The sequence below is a fragment of the Drosophila hydei genome, unplaced genomic scaffold, assembly GCF_003285905.1.
Source record: "Drosophila hydei strain 15085-1641.00,03,60 unplaced genomic scaffold, DhydRS2 tig00000296-arrow-arrow-pilon, whole genome shotgun sequence".
NCBI lineage: Eukaryota > Metazoa > Arthropoda > Insecta > Diptera > Drosophilidae > Drosophila > Drosophila hydei.
In genome coordinates this window covers 425,811-444,721 of record NW_022045705.1, presented here as the reverse complement: position 1 = coordinate 444,721, position 18,911 = coordinate 425,811, and the positions used below count along the sequence as shown (strand labels likewise).

At 42.2% G+C, this 18,911-nt stretch overlaps 1 protein-coding gene across 1 annotated transcript; it reads left to right on the top strand.

The window, feature by feature from the left end:
- The first annotated feature begins 5,769 nt into the window (after positions 1–5,769).
- On the top strand, positions 5,770–8,046 carry LOC111602566. The gene is made up of 2 exons (XM_023319760.2): positions 5,770–5,806; positions 6,037–8,046. The coding sequence occupies exon 2, from the start codon at positions 6,093–6,095 to the stop codon at positions 7,842–7,844; it is 1,752 nt and encodes a 583-aa protein (XP_023175528.1). The 5' UTR covers positions 5,770–5,806; positions 6,037–6,092; the 3' UTR covers positions 7,845–8,046.
- The last annotated feature ends 10,865 nt before the right edge of the window (positions 8,047–18,911 follow it).

The following is an 18,911-nucleotide window of genomic DNA, read 5'->3' as shown; positions in this document are numbered from 1 at the left end:
GAAGCTATGGAGAGGATAGAGTACAGAGAGAGTAGTGAGAGGAAAGAAAGGTAGAGAGAGTAAAGAGAGTAAAGGCGGTAGCGAGAGGTGGAGTAGGGATTGCGAAAGCAAAGGAGAGAGTAGAAACAGTAGGGGCGAGAGGAGATGAAGTAGAGGCAGTATATACAGTATAGAGAGTAGAGGCAGTAGAGATAGAAGAGACAGTAAAAAGAGTATTCAGAGGAGATTGAGCAGAGAGAGTAGATTGAGCAGAGGCAGTAGCAAAAGAAGACAAAGTAGAGGAGCAAAAGAGAGTAGAGTAGAGGCAGTAGAGAGACAGTAGATAGAGGAGTAGAGATTAAACAGATTGTAGAAAGAATATTCAGAGAAGACGGACGATAGTGTAGAGGCAGTAGCGAGCGCTGAGGGTAACTTCGTTGTGCCAGCCCCGAAAAGTATGCAGCAGAATTTTGCGTAACTGCATTTTATGCGCAATTCGAGGAATGGGGCTGGGCAGTGGGCGGGCCAGCGCTTGGCAGGCCAAGCAGGAGCAACGACAACAACAAAAGCAGGCGAAACAAAGCGCAAGGCAAATGAAATCAAACAAAACAACAACAAGAAACTTGAAAGAGTCGAGCCAGTGCTTGAGGCCAGAAATTTGCCGCAACTACTTAGCGGCAGCTGCCACAACTCGGTCAATGGCCGAGCGGGCCAAAAAACGTGCCCAGCCACGCCTCCGTTTAGAGATGTGATAAATGAATGGCAAGCCGCAGGCCTTGCTCTGGCCTTGGCGCCAGCGGACAGCGGGCAATGGCCCGAAGCAGCCAAGAGCTTCGACGGCGACAAGTATGTTAAATGGAATGGCGTAAAGCGTAAACTAAACTGCCGCGCACGCCATTTTGTTCAGTTTTTTTTTAAATATATACCCTATATATACAAATATAAATATAAAAGTAATAAAAGCGGCGGCCAAATGTTTGCGCTGTAAAAATTGTTTACGAGCTCCAAAGGAAAACCGCGACAACGCAGCGGCAACAGCAACAGCAAACAACAAAAACTAAACATACGGTGTGCGTGCGCTTGTGTGTGTGTGTGTATGTGTATGTGTGTGTGTGTGTATGTGTGTGTGTGTTTTGGTTGTTTGTTAACCGGAAGTCGGCGGTTATGCGACAGATGCGTCGCCATATTGCGAATGTTTATGCGGTCGCTTACCGAACAAATATTCATGTAGGCAAATCGATGAGGAAGGGGGAGAGTGAGCTAGAGAGAGAGGGAGAGAAAGAAGGAGTGAGAGAGAGAGAGAGGTAGAGTCACTTGAAGATAGATAGAGAGAAATGCTAAGGGTGCTTACAAAAGAATGGAAGAGAGATAGAGAAAAAGAAGCGAAAGAACGAAAAAGGATAGATAAAAGATGGAAGATGGAAGAAGAAAGATGGAAGATGGAAGATGGAAGATGGAAGATGGAAGATGGAAGATGGAAGATGGAAGATGGAAGATGGAAGATGGAAGATGGAAGATGGAAGATGGAAGATGGAAGATGGAAGATCGAAGATGGAGAATGGAAGATGGAAGATGGAAGATCAAAAGTTAAGAAGAATGGAAGAAAAAAAAGAAACAGAGTGAGAGAGAGAAAAAAGAATGATGGAAGACAACCGAGAGAGAGAGAGAGAAAAAGTGCGCGACAGAAAGAGATAGAGTATGAGAGAAAGAGTGAAACAAGGAAAATGAGTAAGAGAGAGAGAGAGAGAGAGAGAACTATATTGAGATTGTAGATAGTATGAAACCTGTAGCCACAACATAGAGATACCCTGTAGCTACAATTTTTAACTTTGAATAAGTCCCTTATTCCATCAGATTGTCAAGCCTTTCATGTCTACTTTAATTTTCAGTTTCAGTGAAGAGCTTAAGCGAGCTAAAGCGAAATGTTCACGCTGCACAGGTCCCACTGTGCTTTGGCATACCGTAGTAAAAATGGGAATCCAATAAAATATGGCAAGACAATTATTGGTCATGCGGGTAGATGCGGACACGTGGATGTTGGCAGGCGAAAGCCAATTGAAAAATTATGTTAATTTTGTCTTTTTTCGCGTTGGCGGCCAACACTGGAAAAATCTCACCAAGAGAGAGAGACAGCGTAAACGAGTAAGCGAGAGGCAGAGGAAGAGAGAAGGGAGAAACCCAAAGGGTTTCGCTGGCATAGCGGCACGTTGGCAATTTGTTAGCACGAAAGCCTTGGCCAGTAAGTAGCTTGGCCCGTGGGCGTTGCAGACGCTATTTACGAAATACAATACAGCCCCAAATGGGCGTGGCAGCAGAAGAGAGAGCGAGGGGTAGGGCCAGATATGGATGTGGAAAGGCAGATGCTGGCCGTCGCTAGGCCGTGATTAATGCCCGTCGTGGGCTTTTGTGCCGGCGCGCAAAATATTCGTGTAATCTACTTTAAAGCTCGAGCATTGCATAATTTTCGGGTTGCACTGCCGGAGAACATCCATTTTTGCATTTCCTCCTTTGCCTGGGGCTTGGCTTAGCCAGAGAGTGCTCTGCTCTGGCAACTGGGCAGCTGGGCAGCTGGGCAGCTGGGCGGCCGAGCAGCCTAGCCCGGACTCGTAAGTGAACAGCAGCGAGTGTTGCGCGTTGAGATTCCACCTCCAAAAGACAAAAAAAAAAAACAGTTATCACTACAATAGATGGGGCCAGTGCTTGCTGGGGCTTCAGTCGGCCAGCTGAGGCTGAGATTTTGGCCTAAATATATACACATATATATAACATAGATATGGATATGGCCATGCATTGCATATACATGTAGAGCAGGCAGTAAGCCAGTTATTAAGTGAAGGCTAAGTGTGTGGCTTGGGCTATGTTTCGCATATGCTTCGCTGGCACAAACCATTTGAGGTTATGAGTGTTGCATGAGTTGAGGCTTGAAGCGAATCTAGGAGTTAACCACATTTTCAAATAAAGCTAATCGAATATTTTTGCTTATTTAGTTTTGAGCCATTTGATATGAGTCCTTAGTTTCTGCAGTGCTGTACATCAATTGTATAAGTAAATAACGCTTTTCTATGCGATTCTCATGAATTAAAGTGAGGATAATGGCTTTTTTGCTTACCCTAATTATCTCTCTCTCTATCAGTATCCACTTCTTTCAGTCTTTCTCTCTTCCTTCCACTCGCTTCACTTCTATCGTTAGCTCTCTTCTCTTTCTCAAATTCTCTTTTACTCTGTATCAGTCTTCATACTAGCTTTGTTTCTTTCTTTGCTTCACACTTTTTCCCTTCCTTTTCGTACTCTGTATTTCCCTCTCTCTCTTGCTCGTGCTTGCTCTCTTCTTCTCTTACGATTTCCATGCGTCCCTCCATCCTTTTCATCTTTTACTCTGCCCTTAGTATTCCTATATCAAGATATTTGCATTCCCGCTAGCTTTAAACATTCGTCTATTAAAGTCCTTAGATTCACCTAAAATCCACTCACAGACACATACCTTTATATTCACGTATATGCATCATACACCAGTCATAAATATGCTCGAATATCTCCATCAAAACTAATGAAAAGAAAACTTTTCCATTCGATACTGGCCTAGCCTGGATAGCAACTTTTGTCTGACTATTTTTAGAAAAGTTTGGCAGTTGCTATTGCAATGTTATATTATGAAAACAATAGAGAAATAAATGTGGTCCGGAAGAAAAGAAAACATTAATTCTTACTTCTTCGTCTAATATTTTTATTTCAACTGCTGCTGGCCGAGTACTCGGTACTCAGTATTCGGTACTCGATACTCACCCAGTGGCTTGCTGCGATGGCGGCTGATAGTGCCTAAAGCATTGCTGGGCTGGGCTGGGCTGCTCCTGTTTTTACAGCGTTCGCCAAATATTTTTCTTTTGACTCAAAGAGCGATGGCGGCAAATAAAATAAATTACGTTCGATGATGATGATATTTTTGCCTGTTCCGTTTTTCCCGTTTTATTTTTTCGCCTCAGCTTTTGCTTTCGTCTGCTTCGCTGCTGGCGTCGCTGCCTTTGCATTACGTTTCGTTTTCTTTCGCTTCACTTTTTGGCTGCCCTGCGGCGAAATTATTTTATTTTGTGTGCGTTTGTGTGTGCATGGGTATAACGGTTATTGCGACAGCTTTGGCCACAGATATTACGCCGCTCCCTCTCCCTGCCTCTCTCTGTTGCACTTGTTGCCTTTGATTTGATTTTATTGCTGCGCTGCGCCAAGCAAAAATATTTAATGCCAATATTGCAGTTTGACGTCAAAGACATGCGGGCGTTTGCGTGTGTGGGTCGGTGTGTCGCAACCGAGCTTATTAGTCCTGCTGCCTGCAGCAGCAGCCATAGTTGCAACTGTGCACCAAAGCGTTGTCATATGCACTTAGCAGGCCTGGCCTTGGCATATGCCATGTGCCGTTTGGCATGTGGCTAGTTTCTTGACGCAGCTAAGAAATTGCCAATCGCACACAGTCAACAGGAGCAGCAACAGTAGCAACAGCAGCTGCAATTCCTTTTCTCACTCCAACTGTCATGCCAACGCATAGCAACAAAAATTTACTGCTCACTCCAAATTCATTTTCAACTTCAACTCAAGCTACGACAGTCGTGAAGGGAAGAAGATGCAGCAATTCGCCATCTCACTCCAACTGCAACTTCCACCCAAATTAGGAGAGTTGCTGCTCACTCCAACTTTAACTCAAGGTCCGCTATTCAAGAAGAAGAAGGAGAAGCAGCAGCAGCAATTCGCTTCACTCCAATTCGAACTTCAACTCAAACTACGAGAGTCAGCAGCAATTTGCTTTCTCACTCCAACTTCCCACTCAAACTGCGACTTCGATTTCAGCTCTTGTCTTGGACTCAAGCACATTAAGCGCTCTGGCAACGAAATTGCTTTTGCGGTTGCCATTGGAAGGAAGCCCCATGCCAGCAGCTAGCAGCCAGCAGCCATACCCGCACCACGCTACACACAGAAATGCCGCAGGTCAACTTTTGGCTTTGACATTACCAAATTACTTGCTGGCATTTAAGCAATACAACTAATTTGTGTTAAAATTCCATTAGCACCCAAAAAATGCGCAAATATGCTGAAGCTGTATGAGGCACACGCAGGCATTCGCTGATTGAATTATGTAAGCGGCAGGAGTGGAGAAATCAATCACGAAATCAGTTGCGAAATTGGGGTTGGCTTTTTATATGAATATGTATGTATGTACATAGTATTCGTTACATACATATATTAAGAGCTAATCAAACAGACAGTCAAACAGTTTTGAGTGCAAGCAAAGCTAAATTAGCTAAAGCCAAAGTTGGACGAACTTAGTATGTGCGGCGAATTAAGCTGGCGCAGCTAACTTAGCTGACATATTAGCAAGAGCTGTCAGTTTAGCTTGAAAACAGCTAAAAATTAATCAACAATTCTTATATATAATTTCTGTAGGGAAACAATTTGAATAAAATTATTTAAATAAATTTTTATGTATAACTTTGTTCTTTGTTATCTATAAATTCACGGCTAGAATTATTATTAACATAGAGTAAACACCTAAGAATCTACCGTAGTAGGCTGGTGACGTTGAGAGACAAAGACATTTCTCTTTCTTTTCATTTGTATGGAGAAACAGTTCCGTGTGACATTTCAGTAAATTCCTAATAGCAAAATAAGCCTTATTTTGTGACAAAAAAAACAAAAACAAAAAATACATATATAAAAAAAAAACACAAAAAAAACAGAGAGCTCCCAAAATAAAAACATCCCCAACCCTAAATACAAATTGAAGCACACAAATTTACGCGTGGAAAACCACAAAAAATAAATAAATAAATACAGACAGTGGGTAAGCGAATCAAAGATAATGAAATAGGGGGCGGGGTCGAGGGCCAAGAGGGGGAGGGCTAACGCAACCTGCCTTGGGCATGTTCCTTTAATTGAACGGAAGAAGCTCGAAAATTAAAAGGGGTAGTTGTGGCCGGAGCAGGGGTTGGGAAGGGGCGTGGCAATTGAAAACTGATTGAAAAACTAATTGGCTAAAAACGTTGTTTTTTTTTGTTTTGTATATCGGAACAGCTCGTGAGACACAAAAGGGAATTAGAGAATAAGATATAAAATAGATAAGGACAAACATGGATGGGGGAGATCGTAAGATAAGCGTTAAGGACGAGCCAATGGATGAGACAGACCAGGAGAAGATGCTGCGTGAGACCACGAATCTGCTGCGACAATCGGAAAATTGTATGTTCACAATCCAAGTGGCGCCCGGCACAACAATGCATATCAACATATCGCCCGAGCTGGGCCTGGAAACAGATCGTGCGAATCCATTGCCAGCAGTTGCCGCCAGTTGGTGCATCTCGACGCTGATCATTCACAACGGCCAGCACTATACGAACACCATACACAATTTTACCGTCAGTCCCCAGCTGATCAACAATCTGGGCCTGGTGCGGGAGCCCACCGATGGCAATGTACTGCAGCAGCTGCTGATGAGTCCGTTGGACCTGCCGCGAAATCCAATGCAAACGCTGTCGCCGCGCATCGTTGCCGACGGTCGGTTCGTGCATCCGACGGCCATTTACCGCATGGTCGAGCACTACTGCAACTATGTGATGCGCACCGCTCGGATATTGGATAACGTTTTCGGCTGGGTGGTGCCACAGCAGAACTCCGAGCTGCCCGCCCTGATGCAGGACATACGCTTCACGAGCCAGACCTTGCAGGCGATGCTGGAGCGGGTCCAGCGTTCGGTTCAGGCCGCTGAGCAATATTTTGGGCCACGTCAATTTGCGGCTAAGCTCGAGGATGATATGCAGCAGCTGGAGCACAAGACCGATGAGGATGACAGCAGCGAGACCGACGACGACACGGAGCACGATGCAGAGTCGCGGAACTGTGCGCCGGAATTTGTACGCTACGATGACTACGATGATTCGCAGATCAAGTGCGATGCCGATTCGACATCGAGCGACTCTGATATACGTAGCTCCATCTTCCTGGGGCCGGACTTTGAGGAGTTTCCGCAACAGTTTTGGTCGCTCACCAGCAGCGAGGACGACAACGAGGAGGAGCAGGGCGACGAGGAGAGCTGGGAGAGCGACTTCGGTGATGATGACTCCTTCGATGCGTACATGGTGCGTCAGCTACGCGCTCATGCCAGTGGCCTGGCTACGCGTCTGAACGCCGACTGGGTGAACCTGGCCAATGAGCCGACTCAAGCGGACGACGATGATGAGTGGGACATTGGGTCGTGCGGCACGAATGGCGACATCGAGGACATACGCTCGGAGCTAAGCTACAGCAGCGAGGATCTGAACGCTTGGCAATACACCGAGGATCGTACGTTTGAAACGGAGCTCAGTCGTCCGTTCCGTCGGCTTGTCGGCGATCTGCCCGCCCAGACGGCACAGGAGGAGCGCTACGCCTGGCGTCATTCGCTTGATCATTTTGAATTTCGTCGCAGCCTACGTCACAGTCCCAACTATCGCCAATATCCGGACGAGTCAGTGCCGTTTTCCTTCTACAACCACTGGCGTCAGCAGGAGAATCTGGCCACTTCCTCGGCCAGTTCGCAAAGCGAAAGTCCGGGTCGCAATCAGGCTGGCGGTCCATATTCCTTCTCCTTCTATTCAAATGCCATGGACAATATTAATAACTCTCTGCAGCCGAACATTTCGCAGTTGCAGGACATCGACTTGGATGATCTGGATCAGGAGCGCGAAACGACACCGGAACCAAATTCTGAATCAGATATCGATGAACTCCACATGGATGTAGATATTGACCCCATCGATATGCCGCCCGACCAACAAATAGTTCCGCTACAATTGTTCATACAGCAAACGGATGAACTGATTGCAAAGATTTGGGCAAATCTGTAGAGCGCCCAAGCAGTACCGACAAATTTTCTAAGCTAGCCTGAGACCATCTATCATCCAACACTTCCTTCACTTTCCTTTCACAAAACTATTTCCTTTTTGGTAATTTTTGTGGGATAAATTTTCGATTTTCACTTGGTTCTGAACTTGAAGGAAGGCTGAGTACATTGACTACGTTGTTATCATTACACGTTATATTTAGAAAGCTATTATATATATAAATACATATACATATATATATACATATACATATGTATATATATATATATATGAATATATATTATTATATATAATTATATATGGAGAAAATCGTTTTGTTTACAAACTTTGTTTACACATGCATATTTTCGAATAAATGTATTTGTGATTGTTTTGTGCATGAGTTGGTATTGAAGTGGAACTAGTTCATCATGAATCAGATATATAATTTCTGCTGAGGTGGTATATAATATATGCCTTATATCTGCGAATAAATGTGGATGTGTCTGAGTTGGTATGGCAGTGGAACTAGTTCATTTTGATGAATCAAATATGTGCACATATAAAAGTACATGCTTGTTATAAATACGAGCAAATGTGTCTGAGTTGGTATGGCAGTGGAACTAGTTCATTTTGAATTAGAATTAGTTAATCTTGATGAATTAACTTATGAAATTGCGCATAAAATAAATTTGTGCTTATGCATGCAGTGTTTTAAAATTGAACCAGTTCATTTAAAAGTAGAACTAGTTCATTTTAGTGAGTAAAATATAATTTCTCCTAAAGTGGTATGTGGTAGTCTGATGTCTACGAATAAGTATACCTGGTTGTGTAATGAGTTGGCATTGAGGTGGAACTAGTTCATTGTGATGGACTAAATGAGTAACCGTATGAGTGTGAGTATGGTATAGACTGATATATTACAAATAGAGTTCAGACTAATGTATGTTTATATGAGAGTGTATTGAAATGGAACTAGTTCATTTTGAAATGGAACTAGTTCATTTTGCAAAATCAGATATATATGTAATTACACTATATATGTGCTTGTTATATATGCAAATGGATTTTGAAAGTGAACCAGTTTTGAAATGGAACTAGCTCCGATGGGTTTCAAGTTTGAGACTGCGATGTAAAAAGTTTCTGTAGATAAGCACATTATGAACGTTGCTATATGCTATATAAATATGGGGTTCCGAGCTATAATTGTCTAAAATTGAAGTCCAACAAGTCGGGCAACCTTAAGCTAGGGCAATTACAACTGAAATGAAATGGAAGAGAGACGAAAGTGCGCTATCTCGGCTCAATGTTTTGTTTGCTTCGCATTGTTTTTCAGTTATTCCGTTTTTCAGTTTTCAGTTTTCAGTTTTAATTAAAACAATTTATGCCGATAAATTGAATTCAATTATTTTATTCTAGTTCAGGAGTGCAAGCAGCCAGGCAGCTGGGGAACTCACTGAAAGCGCTCTATACAAATGAATTTTTATTTCTTTTTGCTGCTCGTTTCTCGATTTCAGATTCTTGTTTTTTTTTTTTTTTGTTGGCTGTCAGAGAAAGGAAAGCTGGGAATAAAACTCGAATGCACAAGGAAAAACCAAAAAGGGGAAAAACAACTGAGATTACTCTAGACTGAAGTGCTCGACTAGCAGCTACCCTAACTTATTCTGTAGCTCTTATCTTTGAGTACTTCCTCTATAAGCACACACACACACACTCACACACACACACTCTCATTTCATGTTGAAGCTGCCATTGTTCTTCCGACAGTTCACTACCATCGAAAGGATAGCAGCGATTCGCTTCTAGAAGTGTCATTCTAATGAAATTTCAAGTGTACGTCTACGACAGCTAAATCTATATATATATCAAATTTCATTAGTCATACTAATCTTTGGGGACGATTATATGCAACGTCTATATTTTCTTGACAGCAGAGCGAGTCGGATGAACAGACGAGCTTATGAACAGGGTAGGAGCGAATCAGCTTTTACATCCAATAAAGAATCTATTTATATACCTTATGTTGCAGGACACACCTGCTACTGCTGCTTGTTACATACCCTTGCATAGCAACAATCTACCCATTGCTTACCCAGTCGAGTTGGGCAACGAGAAGAGTCGAAAGGCAGCTGCTGCGGTTGCCATGTTAGGCTCTTGTGCTTTGTGCCCGACTGAAAATGAAAATGAAATGAAAATGAAATAAGGCAAGCCCTGAGAAATGAATCTACCATAGAATGCCGAGCATTGAATAAATCAAATATTTTTAGATCACATCGTTTAGTTCGGCTTAAATCAAAGTTAGCTGCTCTGGTTGCGCCAACTCCTTGACTTTTTAGTTTAGTTTGAATAATAAGTTTGTTTTGTCTGGCTGATTGCGCCAATTGAGAGTAAGTGAAATGGAAATGGATATTAAGGAATTACAATGGATTATCCGCTGATATGGCGGGACCTGGTTCTGTTGCAACTGTTGAATATTTAAATGGGAGAGATAAAAGGCAGTCGGAACTGTGTAACTTGGCCAAATGAAGTCGCAGCGCGAGAGCAATGCGAATCGATTGCTGTATACCCTACATTAAAGAGATGAGCTTAAGAGCATCCAATGATTATGAAATGGGTCACTTTTAATGACCTTAGCTATATGCTCTCTTACGTTTTCAGCGAGCTCTGCCTGCTACCTATCGTATTGCTTGGACTTACGCTGTGCGAGCGACTCCTTTGTTTATTCTCTGTCGTGCGCATAGCTTCTACATTCCGACGCGCATCATTAATTTCCACTAGAGTTGCATCTAATCCACACACGATTTCTGTGTGCCGGTCAAAATGCGAACCTTGAAGGAAGAAAGGGCACAGGCAACGGTGAGCTCTACGGTTCAGCTGCTGGGCAAAGGCTCTTCTACTCTGCACACATTGAGAGTATGTTGTTCTTAATGAGGGATATGTAACCGACGGAATGCATGGCTAGTTAGGAGTCAAGATGATATGGGGAATACGACAGATCTAGCTACGTTTGTCTGTCCGCCCTTTCAAGCGTTGGTTGCCTATTGTTCTTTGTCCATTTGTCTCTATGTCCATCTTTCTATTTCTTTTATATAACTATTTGTTCGCCTGCCTGACCGTCCGACTGCCTGTTCGTCCGACTGCCTCTGTTCGTCCGTCCGTCCCTTCGACTGCCTGTCCGTCCATCCGTCTCTTTCTCCATTTTGTCGGTCTCTATGCATAAGGCTATCTGTGTAGTTCTTCCTTCCTTCGTCAGCTTCAGGGCATCGGCTAGTCGGATACGGACAGCTACAACGCTTTCACTTGTTTTTTTTTTGTGGTCTTTGATCCTTGGTGTTTGGTCCTTCGCGGTCTTTGGGTCGCACAGTTCGTAGCTCGCAGTTCGCAGTTCGTGCATGTGTAACACACGTTTCATGTGTTAACGAGTTGGAAAAATTATTATTACATTATTATTTTGTCTGCGGGTAATTCGGCAACAACAAAAGACACGACAACAAGGTGTTTCCCGCTGTGTGTGCGTGTGTGCGTGTGTGTGTGGGGCTTACAATAACAATAAATTTCAATTTTTCACACAGACCAAAGCGCCCGGCATTTGTTGGCTATAACTCTGGCCGGAGCAGGGACGGGCGGGGTGGGTCTCGGCAACCCTTAAGCAGCTTGCGCTCTGAAATTTATGCGCTATACGCGCGTTGGCTAAATAAATTTATAACTTACACACGCACAGACACACGCACACACATGCAATCAGTTGCATAGTTGTGCACCCAAAATGCTTAGCCCCTTTGCTCCACTGCCTCCTTAGCTAACCCCCCACCCCCTGTTGGGCTGCTACGCTTAAACGAGCTTTTGGTCTGTGTTTTTGGTCTTCGTTTGTCTTACAACGCTGCCATAGCCACGCCCCTTTTTACTACCCCTAGCCACACATATGACTTTATCTATGTCTCTGTCTCGTGTGCGCGTGAATTACGAAAATTTTCTTGCAATTAAAATTTGTTGCTTTCTGGGTATCATAATTTTATAAGTTTCCCAACTACAGACAGAGACAGCGAAGCGAGAGAGAGAGAGAGAGGGAACCAGCTGTCGTTGAATTTAACAAATTACAAAAAGCTTTGTGCATATGCTTAAAATAGATTGCGCAGCTATTAATGAATTAGTGTGCAGAAGTTGTAAGAGTTTGTGCAAAGCTTTAGCTTAAAAGCTTCTTAAGTAGTGGAATCTGGAAATGCTTTAATATGGACTTAAAGTGGAAGCTGCTTAAAAAGCTTCAGATGCAAGAGATGTGCAATTTTATGTGATGTAATCAAATTTAAAGTTCACTTCTTTTAGCACTGCTTAAAGAGGTACTTTGGCTCATATATTATAGCTGATTGCGTCTGCCCTGACATACAGCAAAATGCAAAAGTTCTAAATAGCTAAGGTAGCTGTCAGTATTAGATTTAGTAGGCAACTTTCAGAAGCTTACAAAGCTTTGGCTACTGTTGTAAGCTTTTTAAGCAGCTTGCATAGCTGGCACGTTGCTTTTTCAATTTAAAACGTTGCCTCGTCAACGTTAAAAGCACTTGGATAATCAACAGCAAAGCATTGTACAGAGAAGTCTTCTACTAGCTTTTTGATTCTAATAGCATTGTCTATTTCTGACATAGCTGTGGGCAAGCATGCCAAGTGTATTTATGTAAATGCATTCCTTGACCTGCTCAAATACCTGATATCAAATCAAATGAAATTGTCGAGACTTTGAATACTAAGCCGCACTATATAAATTTGTAATTAGGCAGGTGCGAGAGTGCGACCTGCTGCATGTGTCTACAGCACACTTAAGCCAGTGCTCAGGGTCAGGCTGGGTCAGACTGTGCATGGCTTAAGAGCTGTATGTAACGCACCTGTGAAACTATAAAGCGTGTACACTGCGCAAAATTGTCGAGTGCCAATGGCGAAAGTTTTATTTTTGGCTATATTAGAGCAGAAGCTTTAAAAGCGTAACTGAAGCATATATAAACTTATATGGTTGCCGATCAGTTGAAACTGGTAGCCTTTGCTCACTTGTCTTTCGACTGATATGGATAGCTTGTAAGACTTATGCCATACATATATGCAAGCTTTTGAGAGCTTTTTTTAAATACTTAAATATTCTATAATCTTCTAGTTGGTAGGAAAGCTCATTGACAGTTTGTAAAACATAAACTATGCACTCAAATATATGGTATATATGAGTATATATGAGAGCTTTTGCAAAGCACATTGAAGCTCTAACTATTTTTGTTGTTATGTCAGATTGTTTATGCTTTCATACTTAAGTAAAGTTCATGCGAGCTTCTTAAGAGTTTCTTCGTCGGTTTCTGTATGATATGAACATATCTGAATTAGGCATTCGGTTTTAACTACTTGAACATCTTTAAAAGAAGCTTTAAGCTCTCAATTTCACATAAGTTCCCAAAGCTTTACTTTAAGTGTTACAAAAGCAAGTTGAGTTTAGCTTTCAGCAGCTTTAAGCTTCAAAGAGGCTTCTCCCAGCTGTAGCTGGCTTGACATGATTTGCACAGACTTTTTGCGCAGTGCACGAAGCACAGCAGAGGGAGCTGAGACAATCGTTTGCCTTTCGTCTCTCCTAATGCCACAAAATGCGCCTAAAATGGTGGCACATGCAACAAATACACACACGCACACAGGAGTAATTCAGTTGCAAAGCTGGCAAACGTTGATGGCATCGGCTCATTTATAAATCGACGACAGTAAATTATAAATGGGGAATTACTTCAACGAGAGGGCTTTCGGTATGCAGAGCATGTGTGGGTTGGTGTCCCTGTGTGTCTGTGTGTGTGTGTTTGCTTATCAACGCCTTTGTAAAATTGAGCTCTTCTTTGGCTTACACACACACACACACACAGTTGCATATTAAAGTTCAAAAGGCAATGGGAACAGCGACTGCAAAATTGAGGCACCAGCTGCCGTTGAGTGGGCTGGCCAAAAGCAAAACGTCTCAGGATGACAAAAGTCCACACACACATACACACACACATACACAAGCAAACACAAACTAAATACGCAAGTGCGCGCCTAAGGAAAGTTCACAAAAGTAACAGAAGTTAGCTTGCTTTAGGCGGGAGTGCCTGACTAGCAGATACCCTGAGCTCTGCTCAAATCAGAGATATTATAGCCTTGATAGACTGTGCAGCACGTATATGAAGGACAAATGACATTTCATTACTGATACTCAAAGTTTGTATAGTCCTAGCTGAAGTTTATCTACCAAAATTGAAGTCTCTAGGTTTAAAGTGCTGCAACTCGATTTCAGCTCAAGAGTTTTTAGATTTTGTTATTGCCGAGTTCAAGTCGGACGCTCATGATCAGGCCTAGATCGACTCAGGCTTTCAGCCAATATGTGTACAGCATATGTGGTAGACCGTGCCATTGAAATACATCTGCACAGCATCGAGCTGCCATTTTCGAGGGGCTTAGAGTGCACAGACACCAATATGCGCTGGCAGTGCGCGAACAGGCAGTCGCACGGAAAAAGACGTTTCAATCCCCAATCCGAACTAGATGTAAACAGTTCGTTGTGAGGATTTGCGCTTAGTTGCGAACTGGAGACACATACGCGAAAAAATGGGATGCGCATTTGAGAGGAGGCAGCTGCTGCTGCTGCTACAGCTAAGTCGCAGACGTAGGTCGAGGCTGTGTCTGTGGCTGTGGCGGAGGCTGAGGCTGAGGCCGAGGCGAAGGCAAACTCTGCGCCTGATGCGCTGGTACGTAACGACGACAAGGTCGAATGGCTTAGGAAGTAATTTTGGCATTGTAAATCCTTTTGGAAAATTATAGCGACAGTCAGCTTGTAGTTAGTAGCAGACAGCTACAGGGCGCTAGACCAGGAGGCGGTGCGGTTAAAAGTCCAGATAGACAGAGATAGCGAGTGGAAGGGCGAGAGCAGGGCAGATGAAGCTATCATAAGATCAGGCGCGCACACAAAATGCTCTGGCACAAAAATTGCTAGCACACAAATATTTCCACACATATGCTATGTGTGTACACACACACACACACACACACACGCACACGCACTCGGCAACAGTCAAGCGCGAAAAATTCCATATGACATTTGAAAGGCTGCACAGGCAGCCCGCCGGAGCCAAAGACAAGACTCGACGTGAAATTGTTCTGGGATATACTGGATTAGGGTGTGAAAGGAGATGAGAAAGAGAGCGAAAGAGAGAGAGAGAAAGGGAGACATATATAGAGAGATATAGAGCGTAAGGACAGAGAGAGCTGGAGGTTGGTTTAGTGACTCAGAGATAGACGCGTACATAAATTTGCTGGGCGTTCTAGCAAAAAATAATGCATGCATTCCCAATTTCAAAGTGCCTTCATCTAAAATATGTGCGGCAATTCAAGCACACACCCACGCCCATACACCCGCTCGTAAATACACTTACGCACATTACGTTATAGCTTTAGATTTATTTTGACATATTTCTCTTATGTGCTACTCAAAGAGATTCTAGCGTATGGAAATGGCAAATTTAATGCAATATTTAAAATATGCACTTCAATGGCTTACGCATTACGTTTGCTTACGTTACGTGAGTTGACTTTACGTCATACGTATATAGAGTTAAGCGTCTAGTGCTTAATGGCACATTACACTTTACGTAACGTAAGCGCACAGCGTAAGCACTAAATTAGTCTAAGTCCATTTGTCATTAAAATAACGTAAGCAATAAGTAACGTTAGGCATTTATTAAAATTCCTATTACCTTAACATAAGATTGCGAAAAATTGAGCTCTCAAACATCTTAACTACGTAACGCAAATGACGTAAGAGCTTACAGCAATTCCTGCATATTTAGCAAACAAATGAAATTAAAACAAAATCTAAGACCCTGACAAAGCTTACGTTCGCGCTTACGTCATATGAAGACGTTATCGCACGGCCAATAACGAATTTGAAATTCAACTCGAAGCAATGCAATTCAATTAAGCTATATCACACAGGCAATTATAGTTGATGGTCGAGCGAAACCTTTACTACGTAATGTTATTGAATATTCAAGCTACTTTTACGTTATAACGTATAGCCAGTCGCAGAGTTTGACCCATATAAAGTTGGCAATATATATTCATTTTTGAATTCAATGTGGGAAAACAGTGAGAAAAACGAAGCTGAAACTTTAGAGCTGAAAGTTGAGGAAAAAACGTAAGAAAAATTAAGAATTACGATTTGAGTTGACAGAAATGAAACAATTTTTCTTGGCCATGAAGTGATTATGCAAATATGTTAGGGATGTTTACGTTGCGAAATTTCTCGCAGTGGAAATTTGGAGGCACTGCGCTTTTGTTGGTTTGAAAGTTTATGAGGTGGGCTCGTTCGGCTTGACTTGGCTCCTGGCTAAAGTTCGCAATGCGGTTGCTTGTCTATGGATTTGTTTGCCGCTTGTTGTCTCCATCTAACAATTTGGCATTTGCCATTTCTGTGGGCAGATTGAAAATGGCAAAAAAAAGTCGGCCAAACAGCAGCAGATGTCTAGCGCGATGGCAACTTGATATTTTATTTGAATCCAATGTCCTAAAAATGAAAGCAAATCGACTTTACAGACTGTGCTATGCCCTGCGCGCCTTATGCTTGGTTAGAACTTCATATTTTCCCAATTAGATGTCAACACCACAAAAATGTATTTATTATAAATGTCAAGTCTTCGGCCTCTACAAATTGGCTTGCCAACTAAGTGAAGTCTGTGAGATATCTGACCAACTGAGCGAAACTATGTGAGCCATAAGACAGAATTAGCTTTCATTTGAGTCTCTTTCATGTACACTCCAATTTTCATATCGATAGATGCTTTAGGCTGCGAGTTCTTTGAGTTGATTAGCCTCAAACTCTCTGTCTGTTAAGCTCCTCAGCTCTTCTACGAGTTTCTTGTGACAAGTTACTAGAGGCTGTGTTAACTTTCAGTGAGCCTCAACAGCCAACATTTAACTCTGACTTGAAGGCAATATTAACAGTTTAGCGACCCCATTGGGCAGTATATCAGTTTATAGGGTATGCAAAGCAAATCCTTGTTAATGCAGCTGCGATGACTACGACTGCAGTTACACACACACACACACACACACACACACACACGCTCGCTCACTCAGTTTTGGGCTGGAGTCAGCTAACGGATTTAGTCGTCTATTTTGGCCACATTACTAGTGGCCAAAGAAGTCGCAGCCTGTGCTAAAAACCATGTAAGATATACGAACTTTTCGTCTTTTCTGCTACTCTTTTTTCCTTTCAATTTAATTTTTTATATATATATTATATTTCACATTTTGTTCTGGCCCTGGTGAATTGTGGCAGCTGGTAATTGTTGGAGAGGGAGCGAGAGAGAGGGAATAACGTAATTCGAACGTATTGCGTATACGCCACGGCGGCTGCAAGAGAACTTACCCCAAATGAGAAACTTAGTTTTGCCAGCAGCGGCGAATGGAGTTTCCATAAATATTTTGTTGCTCGGCGCAGAAGTATTTCAGCTATTCGTTGTGTATATACACTAGTACGTACGTATATTTATAAAGTTGCGCTATTCAAAAAAGGAAGAAAGTAAGCAGCCAGAAGGAGCGCTTTGGTTGCAAATGCCTGACTCAAAGATACCCTGAACTCAGCAGACACTTGAGAGTTATGCTTCAGTAAGTGAAGATCGATAACATATAAATGGAGGTGTCCAGTCTACATCACAACAGGACTGACGGAAGGGCGGGCAGACGCTTAAAAAGACGAAAGGACAGGCCTCGGTCGCACGTCTTAGCGGCCCAGCGTGCAGAAGGAGTCATGACTGGAATCTGCCTGTTGCATGAGCTTTGTGAACACCTTTATAGCCTGTGTAACAGCTGTAATGGGTGCAGGGTATGTAAGACAACAAAAAAATGAGAGTTACGCCCCAGCTCGAGTCGACTTGTGAAAATCTTTGGCATAGTTTTGGCTCTGTGCCCTCGCAGCGATAGTTTGTGGTCGGTTAGAGCTAAAAGCAGAGCTGCGCATCAAACTATGCGGCAGGTGGAAAACTTGTGAAAATTAGTAAACACTGCTGACGGGCATTTAACAACACTAAACGCCACTTGACACAGTGTCATGCCTCAGCCACAGCTATTAGCCAAGACCAATGGCATTTCTCCTTCTCCTGCTTTCTCTCTCGCTCTCGCTCTCGCTCTCGCTCTCGCTCTAGCTCAGCTCAGTTTAGTTGGCATTTCGCTCGAATTCTCCATTTGTTTCCATAGTTTCATTGTTGTTCCTGGCATTTACAGCTAGAAACTTGTAAGACTTAAGGCACAAGCAGCTAAAACAGGTCACATGTAACTAGATGCCAGGATTACGCATCGAGATTATAACATTTGCGCTGATCAACCTGTTTACTGAGTTTACTGAGGCAGCCATTAGGTAGCCATAGAAAGTAGATTTCGCATAGGCAAATCTAGCTGTACTACTGTATGCCAAGTCATTTTCATACATATGCCATCCGTATACCATCGCAACTATATACTATAGAGTCTATACACCATCTGTTGGAAGACCTATGTATGCGACACATATATAATATATATATATAAGATACATATGAGATCTATATTGCATCTATATTCAGTCACAGTCTACTATACTTATAGAGAGTATAGTACTCTATATTCCGCCTATGTACCATGTAGAATATATTACCTATGGGCAATCTATATATAATACAATCCTATACAATATATATAGTCTATATACCATCTATACAGCATCTTTATATTCTATATCATCTATATACCATCTGTATTCCATCTATATTCCATTTATATATTATCTACATATCATATATATTCCATCTATATATCATCTATATTCTATCTATATATCATCTATATTCCAACTATATATCATATATATTCCATCTATATACCATCTATATATCATATATATTCCATCTATATATCATATATAATCCATCTATATATCATATATATTCCATATATATACCATATATATTCCATATATATATCATCTATATATCATATATATTCTACCTATATTCCATCTATATATCATCTATATACCATCTATATACCACCTATATTCCATTTATA

What these genes read in the sequence shown, in the direction of transcription:
- LOC111602566 (XM_023319760.2), top strand. Translation starts at nt 6,093, where the DNA reads ATGGATGGGGGAGATCGTAAGATAAGCGTTAAGGACGAGCCAATGGAT.